Source organism: Archocentrus centrarchus, chromosome 22 (assembly GCF_007364275.1).
Source record: "Archocentrus centrarchus isolate MPI-CPG fArcCen1 chromosome 22, fArcCen1, whole genome shotgun sequence".
Taxonomy (NCBI): domain Eukaryota; kingdom Metazoa; phylum Chordata; class Actinopteri; order Cichliformes; family Cichlidae; genus Archocentrus; species Archocentrus centrarchus.
The window spans coordinates 4,892,382-4,906,373 of NC_044367.1; the positions used below are offsets into that span (position 1 = coordinate 4,892,382).

At 40.6% G+C, this 13,992-nt stretch overlaps 1 protein-coding gene across 5 annotated transcripts in view; it reads right to left on the reverse strand.

Annotated features, from left to right (window-relative positions):
- The window catches only part of ppp2r5eb (protein phosphatase 2, regulatory subunit B', epsilon isoform b), a 52,325-nt gene extending 39,884 nt beyond the window's left edge, over window positions 1-12,441 (reverse strand). The window contains exons 1-2 of one of the 5 annotated variants that reach the window (XM_030718191.1): window positions 12,047-12,441; window positions 626-786 (exon numbers count right to left, since the gene is read on the reverse strand). In XM_030718191.1, coding sequence (XP_030574051.1) covers window positions 626-782 — 157 coding nt within the window. In that variant the 5' untranslated portion in view covers window positions 783-786; window positions 12,047-12,441. Of the gene's footprint in view, window positions 1-625; window positions 790-8,532; window positions 8,864-11,859 lie in introns of those variants that run through there. The other 4 variants (XM_030718192.1, XM_030718190.1, XM_030718188.1 and 1 more) reach the window with 4 other exon arrangements.
- Between the last annotated feature and the right edge of the window lie 1,551 nt (window positions 12,442-13,992).

Genomic DNA, 13,992 nt, shown 5'->3' on the forward strand with positions numbered 1-13,992 from the left:
TCAACACGTTTTACTTACTTGAATATTGAACTTGACACTGTGTGTCAATTTATTGCATAAAGGCTCTACGTAAACAAAAAGACTGTGACCGTAGAGAATTTCGCTAGTCACATTACTAATATGCCTGCTAACGTATGCTAACGTTATTCCATTGGTCCACAGTGAGAATTAATCAGATAATATTCATACATTCAAATAATATACTCAGCATGCTGAACTTGGAAGTGAAAAAATATACACATTAAGTTTGAAAACATACTGATCCAATCCTGACACATTGTTACATAAGTTGCATTTTTATGTTAACAGTATAGGTACTGGTACTTGGTATCTGCATTTGCATGTATTTACTTGGTATTGGATTGATAGCAAATTTTGCAGAATTACACCTCTACTTTTCACTCAAGAGAGACACAATAAAAATATCACTTCTACAGGGACTTTTAAGTTATTTGAAACTGTTTACCTGTTTATCCCCATTCAATCTAGCCTCATTTGAAATGTGACAGACTTATTTAATTGTGTGAACATGACTTGTGTTTGATTTGGTAATCATACCTTCTGCCTCTCACCCCACAAACCCCAAATTTCTCACACACACATGCAAACATATGTTTCTACTTACCCTTGAGCAGGGGCAAGGGCGTGAGCTCTATAGGTTTGCCCTGAGAGCGGAACTGGGACGAACTCTGCGACCGCTTCTGCTTGGCCTTCCTGACAGACTTCCGTGAAAATCCGTCCACTTTGTCCACAGAGGGAGCTGTGGTGGCTGCCGAGGACATAGCCCTGCTGACAAGAAACACAATGGGTGGGTGGGGAGTTGAGGTGGGGGGTGGAGGGGTAAACAAAGTCACATTAGACATGTTTAGAAAGCATGTCTAACAACTAGGGCTGGGCGATATGGACCAAAAATTATATCTCAATATTTTTTAGCTGAATGGTGATATACGATATATATCTCGATATATATCTTCCCAAAAGGTATAAACAAGAAGGCACTTCTGAGTCAAAGCTACATGTCCCAAATGTCACAAAGACACTTTCATTAACATTCAGCTGTAGGTGTACATGAGAAATTTCTCAAAAATAAACTATTGGCATATTTAAATCATAATGCTCCTCAAATAAATTAATCCTTTTTCCCTCCATAACAAAGACTCACAGCTGTGCTATTAAAATGTACACAGAAAAGATCCAGAGCAAAACCAGCAAAAGGCTGACTTATTCTTTAAAAAGCCAGTCTCCAGTGAAGTAGACTTCACCAAAGTGCTTCCCTCCTGTGTGTACTCTTGTACATCTAGTACTTCTAGTATTTTAACTGCGCCTGGCTGAGGTGCTGTTGCACCGGCGGAGGACTTCAGCTGTTACCGTAACAGTTAGCTAGCGATGCAGCCATTAGCATTAGCATCGGTAGGCATGGTGGAAACGATGACCTTTTGTCCGGTCTTGTTTGCGGCATTCTCTACAGAATACATTATTCTGCTGCTCATCTCCACCACAACCATCTCCAAATAATTGAGCATTGTTTTTATTTTTAGGGAGAGAAGCAGGGCAGTGTGAAGCTGGGCAGAGATAAATTGGGAGAAGAGAAAGGTGAACTGGTGGACCTACAAGTACGACTGTGACAGACTATATTGATATAAGCAGTACTGTCTCATCTTATATCGCATATGAAAATATATTGATATTTCTTAAAAACACGATATATCGCCCAGCCCTAACCACAACAAACCATTCTGTTTATTTCTTCTTATTAAAAATTATTTTAAATTCCACATTTTGTGTTGTCACATTTCATGCTGCTGGTGCTGTGACCGCTCACTGCCTCCTCTCATTTCTCAGCCAATCACATGAGATTGAGTTGACTTTAAATTACACAAAATCATTTTCAAATTTGCTGGTTTGTTCATACCTTTAATGATTTGTCCAGAACTCATTACACCCATTACATAGAAAGTAAAAAATAATCCTTAAAATCAGTAAAAAGATGAAATAATTTCTGATCTCAACACAATTATTTTTCACTGTAACATGCAACATATATTAGTCTAATGCCAATATTGGCCTTAACTAACCTAAAGCATTCTGCATAATTCCAGTTTGTGTGATATTAAAGTTTTAGGCACATGTAGACCATTTAGCATAAATTTTTTTTTCCCTTGCGCCAAGGTCATGCAACCCAAGAGCAATTTTTTTGGTAGCGAGCACATGCAAATGAAAAAGGAAACATCCACAGTGACAGTTTTAGCTCTGTATGAGTTCATCTTCCTGCAGCATTTCTGTGGTATCACAACAAACCCATGTAGCCATAGCTGACAGCCCCATTTTCCCAGCATGGGAGACAAATTAGGCCTCAGAGTTGAAGCATGGTTACAGTACACAAACATGCCACCTTCCTACCTGCCAACAGACCATTAAAGTATCTCAAACACACACAACTAAAAAAAACAAAAGCACCCACAACAATGGAGCGGCTTCTGCAACTGCGAGCCATTGACACAGTTGGAGGAAACTGCGGAAACGTTAACTGCTGTGTGTTTGCTGCTGATTGCATGTTAAAATAATAATTTAAAAAAAAAAAAATCTAACAAACTGGATTCTCAAGCAGTGACAACAAAAGCAAGCCGCAGCAGAAGTCATACTCAAAACTATTTTCCAAACGACTTTTCTGCACCACACCCATGAAGAAATGTTTGAATGAGTAAAGCCAGGATTTGTTTTCAGCTGTCAGAGGTACAGGTATATCTGGTGACCACAACTGTGGGTGGCTTTAAATATTTTAATCAATAACTACTATTCTCTTTACCACTAGTGGAGAAGAGAATGTAGAGTATAAAGGCCTGAGTGGTTATGTGTGCATCACATCTCATGACAACGTAAATACACTCACTGTTTATTTTAGATGCTCTGAAACCTCATATCAAACAATCTTCCGCCGCAAAGTATCCCCTGATGTCACAAACTTGCAGATTTGCCACTTCAAATTTATTCAAGGACTTGTAGCCCATATTGGTTCCAAAGCAGAGTAAAAGGCCGTTCTTCGCTGCAGGAGCAGTCATTAAAGAAACAAACTCCTGTGCGGCTAGATGTTTCCTCAAAGTTACACATATGCAAACTAACCTTGTTTTTGTGATGCTCTTATTAGATTATCAGTGTAGCATGTATGCTGTATACTACTAGCTTATGGTCCGTACACATACATATGCATGCACATTTTCATCCAGACAGCAAGCAGAGAGGGTTTTTAAATAAACAAATATATAGATAAATAAATAAAAGATTAAAAATATAGCATGAAAAGGACAGAGTGGAACAGACACTTTTCATTGTTTTTAAACGCTCGTTTTTTAGTCACCCAGACTGGTTGTGCCACATACTTTATACACTGCCTCCATCGAGTCTCATCAAGTCTCATAAGTAATTACAGGATGGAGGTTATAGCTGTTAAATGTAGTTCTATGAGTTAATAAACTCAGGAATGCAGCCTGTAGTGAAAGTAAAAAATGAATGTGATCAATAAAGAAGTGAAACATTCAACTGTTTGTTCAGTCAGATGTGAGTGTGTTTGGCTTTAACTGATCATATTTTATGAGTAATCTCACTTTCTTCTTGCCAGTGTACAGTATATGGGAAAAATACAAAGCTCAATATCAACCAAAACCCACTTATAGAATAAAACTGACTTCTGTCAGTTAACATGAGCTTAATCATTTTTATGAGTCAGGACATAAGGAATCTAACTGGCCTCTGATGTCAGGAGGGGACAAAGCCTGATCACTAACTCACCTGGATGCCATGAAGGCCTGAGAAGAAATGAATTAGAGGACTAACATAAATCCTTATGTAATAAGACATGAATAAGATGCTGCAGGCTGCTGTCAAAGTCACAAAGGCTGCCATGCAGCATGTCCAGCAAGACTTGTATATAACAGAGTGGACAGACAAGGAGAGGTAGCAGGACAGGCTTGGCATCAGTACAAACACATACATGTACATCATCCTGCTGCCTGAGGATATGAATAATCAAAGCCTTTCAAATGCTCTCTGAGGATGCACAGCTTATTGTGCATCATCATATAAAATCTACAGCAGTTTAAATGCTGTAGAATCAAGACTGTCAACTGTGATAAGAAGATACGTTTAAACAACTCCAAAACCACAATTCTCTCAATTTCCTGATAAGCACTGGTTTGAAGATACATTTACGTCATATGGTCATTACAAACTGACTGTAAAAGTATGTTTACATTAGAATAAGCCAGCCAACAGGAGAAAAACTGCATTTCCAGATCAATCAATGTTGGGATTTTCAAATAGCAAAGCCTCGAGTTTAACCATAAACAAGGTCTCAACAAGCTATAGTAGAACACTCTATTGAGCAGTCACTGAGTTTGTTTTTTTTACCCAAGCTGTAATGCAACTGTTACAAGCAAATTTGGTGTTTTTAAAAAAAGTGTTTTGCAGTTGAAAATCTCAACAGACTGGAGGCAGATCTAGAGTCAGCAGTTAGAGAAAATCATTAGAATCTCCCAGTGAAACTTTCAAATACGGGTTATCATTTGAATGCAGATGGAGACCATGGTTCAAACTAGGGCTGCAACTATCGATTATTTTAATAATTGAGTATTCTATCAATTATTCCATCAATTAATTGAGTAACCAGATAAGAAATACTTGTATTTTTTAAATGTTCATCTGCATATTTTAACTTCTGTAGCTTTAAAGAAGTTTTTTGCTGTGTGAAACAAACAGTGATGTATGGAGCAGCTACAAAGTTCTCTTTTCTTCACATTGACACTTGCTGATCAGGTGGTTGATGAAGGACCTCCAGCTGTTTCCCAGTAAAGGTTTAATGGTGGTTACAGGAAAAAGCGCTGCTGCTTTGGACGCTAGAAAAACGTTTCCTTTCGGTGCGCCTGAGCTCACCGTCTCGGTAACGGCTCCACCTCTTTGCGCTTGCTACGCCTGTGCAGACAGACTGCATGTAACACAACTGCTGCTGTTGTGTCAGTGTTTTTGTTGAAAAACTGGGGGCTGTATGAGCTTAATGTTGTAATTCACAAGCCTACCTCTAAATACGTTTCTATTGCAGGTCTATTTTAGTCACTAATAATGGTTTAAAACATAAAAAATATTGTGACAGAGCCCCTTGGTGCCAAACAGGTGACCAGGGTGGGGGCGGGGGACTTCTTGTCAGTGCCCAACGGTTGCTAGTGCTGATGGCAGCTCCCGCTAGCAAACTGTAGTTATAGCGATCAGCTCCGGTAGCTATCAGCTGAAATTCCCAACACAGCAAGCGCAACACACACGTACACACATGGATGTAGCCCGCAGTGGAGGTGTGGAAAACCATGTCAGCGGCGATCCACTCAGTGTTAAAAGGATCGTTTTTCCAAATGGCAGAAATCAGTCATTGCCTTTCACCTTATAATAGCTGGGATAGGCTCCCCCCACCCCCGGCCGACTCTAAAGAGGATAAGCGGAAGCCAATGGATGGATATCCATTGCAGCAACAGAGAACTTTAATGCGGGTGAATCGCTCCACTTACACGGAAACACTTGAGCGCTGCAGAGTTTAAGCATCGAAGCAACACATTTTATGTCGAGTATTCTTTAATAATCGAATTATTCGAGTTACTCAAGGAATCGTTGCAGACTTAGTTCAAACCAGACCTTTCCCATTGCTACCATAAATTAGTACAAGCACATAGGTTAACTCTAACCAGAATTGGTCTGGGTACTAACTCAATTCTGCCTCCAACATCCTAAAAGGAAAACAAAACAACCCTCAACAGCCCATATATGGAGTCAAATAAGCTATTTCTATGATGAAATACAAGACAACAGATCCCAAAGGATGGGTAAACATCTGTCCACTGTGCAGCATACTTCACTGTCAAACATGAAGCCAGACTCTGATGGTCTGCCCAAGAAAGGTGGCCATCTGATATTCATTATTTATGTATTCATGTTTAAGTAGGGTTGTCAAAAAATTTATCAGATAAGACACAAGAATCTATCAGAGTGGACACTCATTTGTAATAGTAACGATGCAAACAGTGTCCTCCTCACCACCTCCAGCTGACACACAACTTCACCAAGCACCACTACAGCCAGTCAGCCATACAGCACCTCCCCTCACTAGCAGGTAAATATATGTACCACAACAAACCTGGTGAAGCATCTTAAAGACTTAAAGACTTAAAGACTGACCCCCCCAGTCTTTATGAGGAATTTTGTGAAGTCAGTAAAGCTTCTGAAATATTAAACAATTATCACAAACGTTAACCTGTCCAGCACACAGATTAACAATGAGCTTTGCTTATATTTTTTGCAACTGCTAGGGACTGTGTGATATAAATTTCACCATCTAATGGTGAGCGCAAGAGTCTATATAGCCAAATAGCTAGCAACATACAGGCTAATGTAAATACTGATACAGCATATTACTTTTTTTTTGTTTTTTGCATTTATCTCAGAGTACACAAGACAATACACAATAGTTTGTTTTTTTTTTAATTAAATTTTCTAACTAAAAGTTTGTTTTGTCCTTCTGGATTAACCAATGGTAAAATCATACGCCATATCTACCAAAATTATGGTGTTTAACATAATTCAGCACTATGTGGGTTGAGCTTCAATTCATTTGTCCAACATGGGGCCTTTTGCTTAGTGCATCTCCATTAGTATGGCCCTCTGGAAAAAAAAAAAAAAGAAAATGTTGCCAACCTCTGGCTTAACTGACTGAAATGTAACCAGTTTTATTTAAATCTGTACTTCCTGGGTGGTAGCTTGAAACAGAGTGGTAAGCAGTTTTAAAACACAATGTAATGATCTGCTGTTCAGCGGAAGGTCAGTGTGAGCATTTATCTGTAGTGGCTGGCCGATGCTTCCATTTTAAAAAAAAATAAAAAAACAAAATTTACTTCCCACCCAGGTTAGAACTGAAACAAAAGACAAATAAATACTAGCTAAAAATATTTTCCTAAAATGTTTCAGCCCTGACCCCTAATCACTACACACCTACAAACAAGCCAGAAGTCATGATCATGTATACAAGAGCAAACAGGATACTTTGCTAAATTACCACAGCTCCCTACAGACACAGATTCACAGATGACTATAGCAATTACATGACAAGAGTCATCCATCAATACTACTCACTGTCTTCGCTTTCATTCCCACCCAGCAGTTAATGATCCAGTTGTGTGAATGCCTTCTCTTTGGCATCAGCACCATCAGCGGTGTGGGAACGTACCTCCAGCTAAACACTGATCTGTCTGATGGCTGGTTACTAGCTTTAAATTCTCCATCAGCCCGCAGGTAACAAACTTAAAGTTCTGCTGTTCTTTAAAAATTGTATTAAAAAAAAAAATTATATATATATATATATATATATATATATATATATATATATATATATATATATATATATATATATATGGCTGAGTGCAACACATGTTGGAGACTGATTTTTTCTATCCAGTGTAATTGGAAACTTAATTTCCTTCCACAGATGAAAGTTTTGCCATTCAAAACTATTCAAATGTGCGCCTAAAGAGTATGTCAGCCTTATTAAAAGACAGGCAGACTCTTCAGTTGAATGTTTCACTCTTGTGTACCCCCCCCCCCCCCCAACACACACACACACACACACACACACACACACACACACACACACACAAAAAACAACAAAACAAACTGCCAACTGACACTTCACCACTTGTCCTCTGCTGCTGCAGGTATAGAGCCTTAGAGAGACCGGACAAAGCAAGGATGAGGCGTCACCTTCATTCAGTGATAATCTCTGGCTAATGTCTCAAAGTGGACTAGCTCTGACGTACACACTCTCTGACACCTCTTGAACAATCAAGTTTTATTACTGTAAAAGGTTTAATAGTCACTGCTAGCTACCTTTTAGGAAGTCTCAATAATTTTCTCCTTCATCTCCTCCAAGATTCCAAGCAGATGTATTATTAGTTACTTGCCTAACTAGTTTGTTAACTGCTTTAGCAAAACCATTCATTCTCTGGTTGCAGATTCTCGAATGAGAAGATGTCACAAGTCTCTCAGTTGTGATGATGAGAACTGAATGCCTTAGCATTCCTGAACTGCTTATGAAACTATAATTAATTTGAGGATGTAACCTTGGACTCATTTTCTTTTTTTTTTTCTTTTTTTTTACATTTTATAGACAGAGGAAGTAATGGATTTAAGAAGAATATCATCAGGAGACTGACCAAGAATCATATCATATTTTGGACCGACATTACAGCCCTTTTTGCTCATGATTTACATTGAAATGTAATACAAGTTTTATGCTCTGCTAGGATAACACAGAGCTTCATTCAGCTCTAAATAAAGAATGAAGCAAAGATTCAGCAGTAACTGGCTCTCAGTTGCTACCTGCTACATCACAAATGACAACAATAAACAGTACAAATTAGTACTTTTACACTTCCAGCACCAGTGACCAAACTGCAACCAATCACCTACAGAACAATCTTAAAACAGCCACATTACTTTCCTTACCTGTGGAAAGGGCCACTGGAATCCCCGTATACAACCATCAGTCCCTCACGTTCAATCTTTCACTCTGACTAAACAGATAATGGCGACAACACTCCACAACACACAAGGGAGAGCAAGACTATGCCGCCTGGTCAGGCGTATGGCACCCAAGCACCAAAGCCATTCTCCTCCCATGCCTCTTACATAAGAGAACAGATGACATCCAAACAGGCTTGGTGAGGGTGGGATTAAAGAACAAGGAGGAAGGAGAAAGGAGGGGTGCTTAGCAAGCAACAGGGAGACCAACAGAAAGGGAGGAAGAGGAGGGAGGAAGGGAGCTGCTGTATGACAGGAAGTCAACAAACAGGCAATGGCAAGGCAGAGAGAAAGAAGCTGGAGTAAGGGAACAAGAATGCACATGCTAACATGCACAAAAATACAATACTGTGGATGAAAGGGATGCCAGGCATACTAGCTTCAAATGTACATTTACAGTCATGGAAAAATGAACATTTTCACAGGACTCTGTGCAGCCCCGTAAAAATTATGACATTGGACTTTTGGGCTGCCTTACTGAGGCAGCATTCAATTGTAATGTTAAACAAATGAAACAGAGCAGAGTCGCGTCAAGTAGGTACTAGTGGAAAAGAGGCATTAGAAGAATATGGCAGCACGGCTCAGGTCTGCAAAGTTGCATCTGAACAAACCACAAGACTTCTAGAACAATGTCCTCTGGACAGACAAGACCAAAAAGGGGAGATGTTTGGCAATAACGCACAATAATGCAATAATGCTGATACGCTGTGCTTGGAGGAAAACAACATATCAATGCAAACATCTCATACCAACTGCCAAGCACAGTGATGGAGGGGTGATGATTTGGGCTTGTTGCGCAGCCACAGGACCTGGGCAGCTTGCAGTCATTGAGCCCACCATGAACTCCTCTGAATAATAAAGTATTGTAGAATCAAATGTGAGGTCATTTGTCCAGTTCTTGAAATAGGCATGCATAATAATTTTCCCCATTGCTAGATTAACCTTTGGCTTATTGAATGTCAAAATGTCACAGTCAACAAAACTAAAAAATAAAATTAAAAAAAGTCATTGCCATTCATCCCAGCTAACATCTACAGGTTAGGGTTCTAGCGAGGAAAAAAAATTCAGAGCCCAGGGACGGGGGTCCCCTTGGTGTCGGACGACAGCTTGCTAGTGCTAATAGCCGCACCCGCTTACTACTTGTAGTTATGGCGATCAGTGAAATTCTCAGCCTGGCACAGTGCCAATCAACCACGGGCTAGAGCCCTACAGGTGTCTTGGTTTGTCCAGCCAACACTTCAAAACATGGCTTTGATAATAAAGAAGGAAGGGAGAATCAAAGGCTTTTTTTCTTTTTTGCTAATTAAATAATTTTGTCCGCTCGTCCATACCAACTATTAGATATGCACAGACTGGTTTTTTTTATTTGTTTTTATTACTATTTATTTTCCTTTTTTACTAAGAAAAACATAAGCATTCATTATAATAAGCCAAAAAAAAAATCTATAAATATTTATCCAGAACAAAATGAATGTGACACAGCAGATAAATTTCCAGCAATAACTGTCTTATCAGTCAAAACTGAAGATACCTGGTGTCCTTTGACAGTCAATTAAACAGTCAGTGTCTGTGTATGCATTATTTTTGCATCAAAGCATCTTTTGTGCAAGTTAAACACAAGATACACCCATAAATCCAGTCATTCCTCTTGCTTTGCAGCTTTTACTACCTCCATGAACAAGGGCCATGCAAGTATCATGCCTATCACAGCGACAAATTACTGATACAACATAAAGAGGACAGGTTACTTTACATTTCAATCCCAAAAAAATGCTAACAAATGGATAAGTGGTCCCTGAACTAATAACACTGGTATGAATCCCTGATCTACTGCTCTAAATCCTCATACTTCACAAAGTCTCCTGTTGCTACTATCTGCTGAATGCTGCAACCTGACAGCATGTCTAATTGGTGTGATTCATTCATGGGATAATTACACTGTTCACACATCCAAGTACAAATAAACTCAGCAACTTTCAAACACACACACACACACACACACACACACACACACACAAAACCATACAGAGCTGATAAGGAGGAGGCAGTTACTGTACCAACCTTGTCATAAACACAGCAGACTTTGGATGTTAAGCTATCTGCGTTAGGGCTGGACCTGCCATCAACATGGTGAAAATCTAAAACCTTGAAGGTGAGCCAGACGTGACACAAAGCAGGCCTTCATAAAACACAGGTAGTGCAAATACCATCACACACACACACACACACACACACACACACACACACACACACACACACACACACACACATATATATGAAAAGCCACACCTGGCCTCCTGCAAAAGACTGACTGACGGTCTAGAGTCCAGGTAGAATAAAAGCAAAAATATGAGCGACCAGATAACACTTCACAGTGGTGATGATCTCTCTTATCGGTTGCATTAACAAAGGTGGCCCGTGCAAGAAAATATAACGTGACATTTTTAGAGGTAAGAAGCCAGTCAGACACTGTGTCTTAGTGCAGAGGCAGTCAAAGTTCACACAGGATTATCACCACACCATTTGACAGTTGGCTTCACTTGACAGGACAGCTAAACTTGTCTCAGGCTGGGTTCACGGGGCTTTTTCAACTCACGAGGATTAAACATCCGCATTTACTTGGAACGAACCAGCCCACGGCCGAATGCGTTCCTGGGCCGCTACATACACCAATAATACAGTAAATCCAAGCCTCTGCACAGTGCAATTTGATGTCACATATATGCTGTCATCAGCTAGAGCGGCAAAGTAGGCCATCAACTCTAAGGTCAAAAATGAAGCCGTTCAGGAAAGCTGGCGTTAGCTTGGCCATATTGGGCCTGGCAGCAGCAGCGGCGGCGGCAGCGGCAGCAGCAGGAGGAGGCAGCGCAGCATTCAAAACTTGACAGCGCGATAGCCTCACTATCGTTAACTAGCTAGCAGTGTTAGCATTCCGACTAACCGTTACAAAGCCGCACAAAATGGTAGATAGTTCCCTCCAAAGACTCTACAAAATGCTAAGGCATTCTAGCCATGAATATAAAGCGGCTTTTGTGTCAAAGCTTTGAAGCTTTATTTTAGAAAATTGCATTTTCTGTAGCTAGCTAACGTTAGTGCAACGCTTATCGCGGGTTAGCTCAAGTTGAACATGTAGCCTTAGCTTAAGACCCGCCACCAGCCAAGTCAAACACAAGAAGCTGATTAAAATCTTAAAAAAAAAAAAAAAAACTGCGATTATATCAAAGCTAATGTGTGCTAATAAGATAGAATTACCTGGGCGGGCTCGGGCGATCACCCATCATCCCAGATGTAAATACGGGGCAGTGCTAATGCTGCTACTGTTAGCTAGCCCTCACAGACTGACCGGGCTGGGAAACACACACCGTCCCGAGTCCCGACCCGAGCCCGACAAGCTGCAGCCGACCAAGTGGCTGGTAGCTCTCCAATCGTAGTACTTTACCTTGATCCTCTGCGGTTCGCAACGGAGACGGCGGCGAGGAGTTATCCTATGTTTGGAAAGCTATCGGGCTAATAGTTAGGCTACCTCCAGCTCGGTGAGAACAGCCTTTCCCCAGCAGCGGCGGAGCAGTAGGAAAATCTTTGGCCTGAAACAGCCAAACCCACGAGTAGCTTTCCTTCCAACGGAATAATCCTCAAACTCCCATTAATTACAAAATACAGCTATATAAACGATTAGGTTAACGCAATTACATTCCCGTTACTGGTTCGCTCGCTCGTCTTCCCCAAACCCCTGGATGTTGGTATTTTCCTTTGCTCGTTTATGGTCCGGGGCTGTTTCTTTTCACCCTATTGTCAACACTGCTGGGTTGAGACCATGGCACACATAACAGAGACGCAGCGTAGCGTGCTAGACGAGCTATTGGAACGACCTACAAAGACGATTGGATGCGGGAAGCGATGTCCGCGATTGTGATTGGACAATCGGAGCTGTCGATCACAACGCAGGGAAACGCTCCGAATTCGTCGGTTCGGTAGAGGAGAAGGGACAAGGAAAAAGATCGGGGCAGAGAGCGAAGTGCTGTGTGTATGTGTAGAGTGTTCACCACGCAGCGTGCTGGAATGAGGCTAAACCTGTCCGAGGCCCGGCCCTGCACCTCAGCTCTCTGTGTCTGCACTTTAAAGCTCGTTCTGCCTCATCTTTCATTGCACATTTAGTGTTTTGAAGACCTCCCTTGAAGCCGAAGCAGCGCTGTGTGAAAGACGAGTAGATTTCAGTACTAGAGCCGAAATTAGAGAGGAACATAGCGGTGAGAGTTACATAACTATGATATATAGGTCTGTGAATGCGCTATATAGCTAATGCTACAGCATGCATGGGCGTACGCAGTGTGTTCCCTGCACTCGCTCGCTTATGTGTGGTTTTCTCTTGGTTTCTAGGTTCTACCCACATGTTTGAAATAACACGTTTGTTGTTCTTTATAAATGCATTGATTTATGCTCCACCTTTATTGCCTTTGTAGAAAATTATACAAATAATTTTAGAATTAATTTTAAAAACTGTTAAATGCAATAACACTATTACTACCATATAATGCATAAGTAGTCACTATACTGGAAACACAGTGTCAACTCTCAAGTTTTACATAGGCCTTACTGTATATTATGTATTTGAATTACTGACACGTCAATGTATAAGTAGCAATAATTAATATGGCACATTGTGGCAGAGCTAATTTTATCCATCTTATCAACTTATGAGACAAAAGGTAATCTTAAAGGGGTCCTCAATTTCCTCCAAAAGAAAAGCAAAGATTTTGCACCTCTGCAGAATTTTTCTGTAGTTTACTGTATCTGTGGTTTTGGTGTCTCACTAGTCAGTTTGCCTCGTTTTCTGTAGTCACGGTAGTCACAGCATCTCCCTGGGATTGCTCTGTGAATATCTGATATTTTTCCCCTGTTTCGCTTGTCATTTTCATCCATCTGGTTGTTTACTGTCTCTTTGTGGTTGGGTTTCTTGTTTTGTTTTCATTTCTCATCTCTTTTTGTCAGTTGGCATTTCTCTTATACTGATTAGGCATAACAATATGACCACCTGCCTAATATTGTGTTGGTTGCCCTTTTGCTGCCAAAGCAGCCCTGACCCATAGAGCTCTTTTCTACTGACATGGTGCCAGTGCCAGGTGCTCGAACCGTTCAGCACTTTTTCTGCTGCGAACTCACTCATTTCTCAGCCAACAAATTAGTTCTGTTCCAGCACTATAAACTAGCTGGTCTGGAGCCAAGAAACATGTGATGCAAGCGGAAGAGGGGCGTGGCTCTGCCATTTCAATGTAAAGTTTTGCAATGCTATTTCACGTCAAGGTGTGTAATACACAAGAAAAGCGATGTGCTTTTCACGGTCATGAATTAGGTTCAGCCCCAAGGCTGAACTTGCTGCTTAGTATC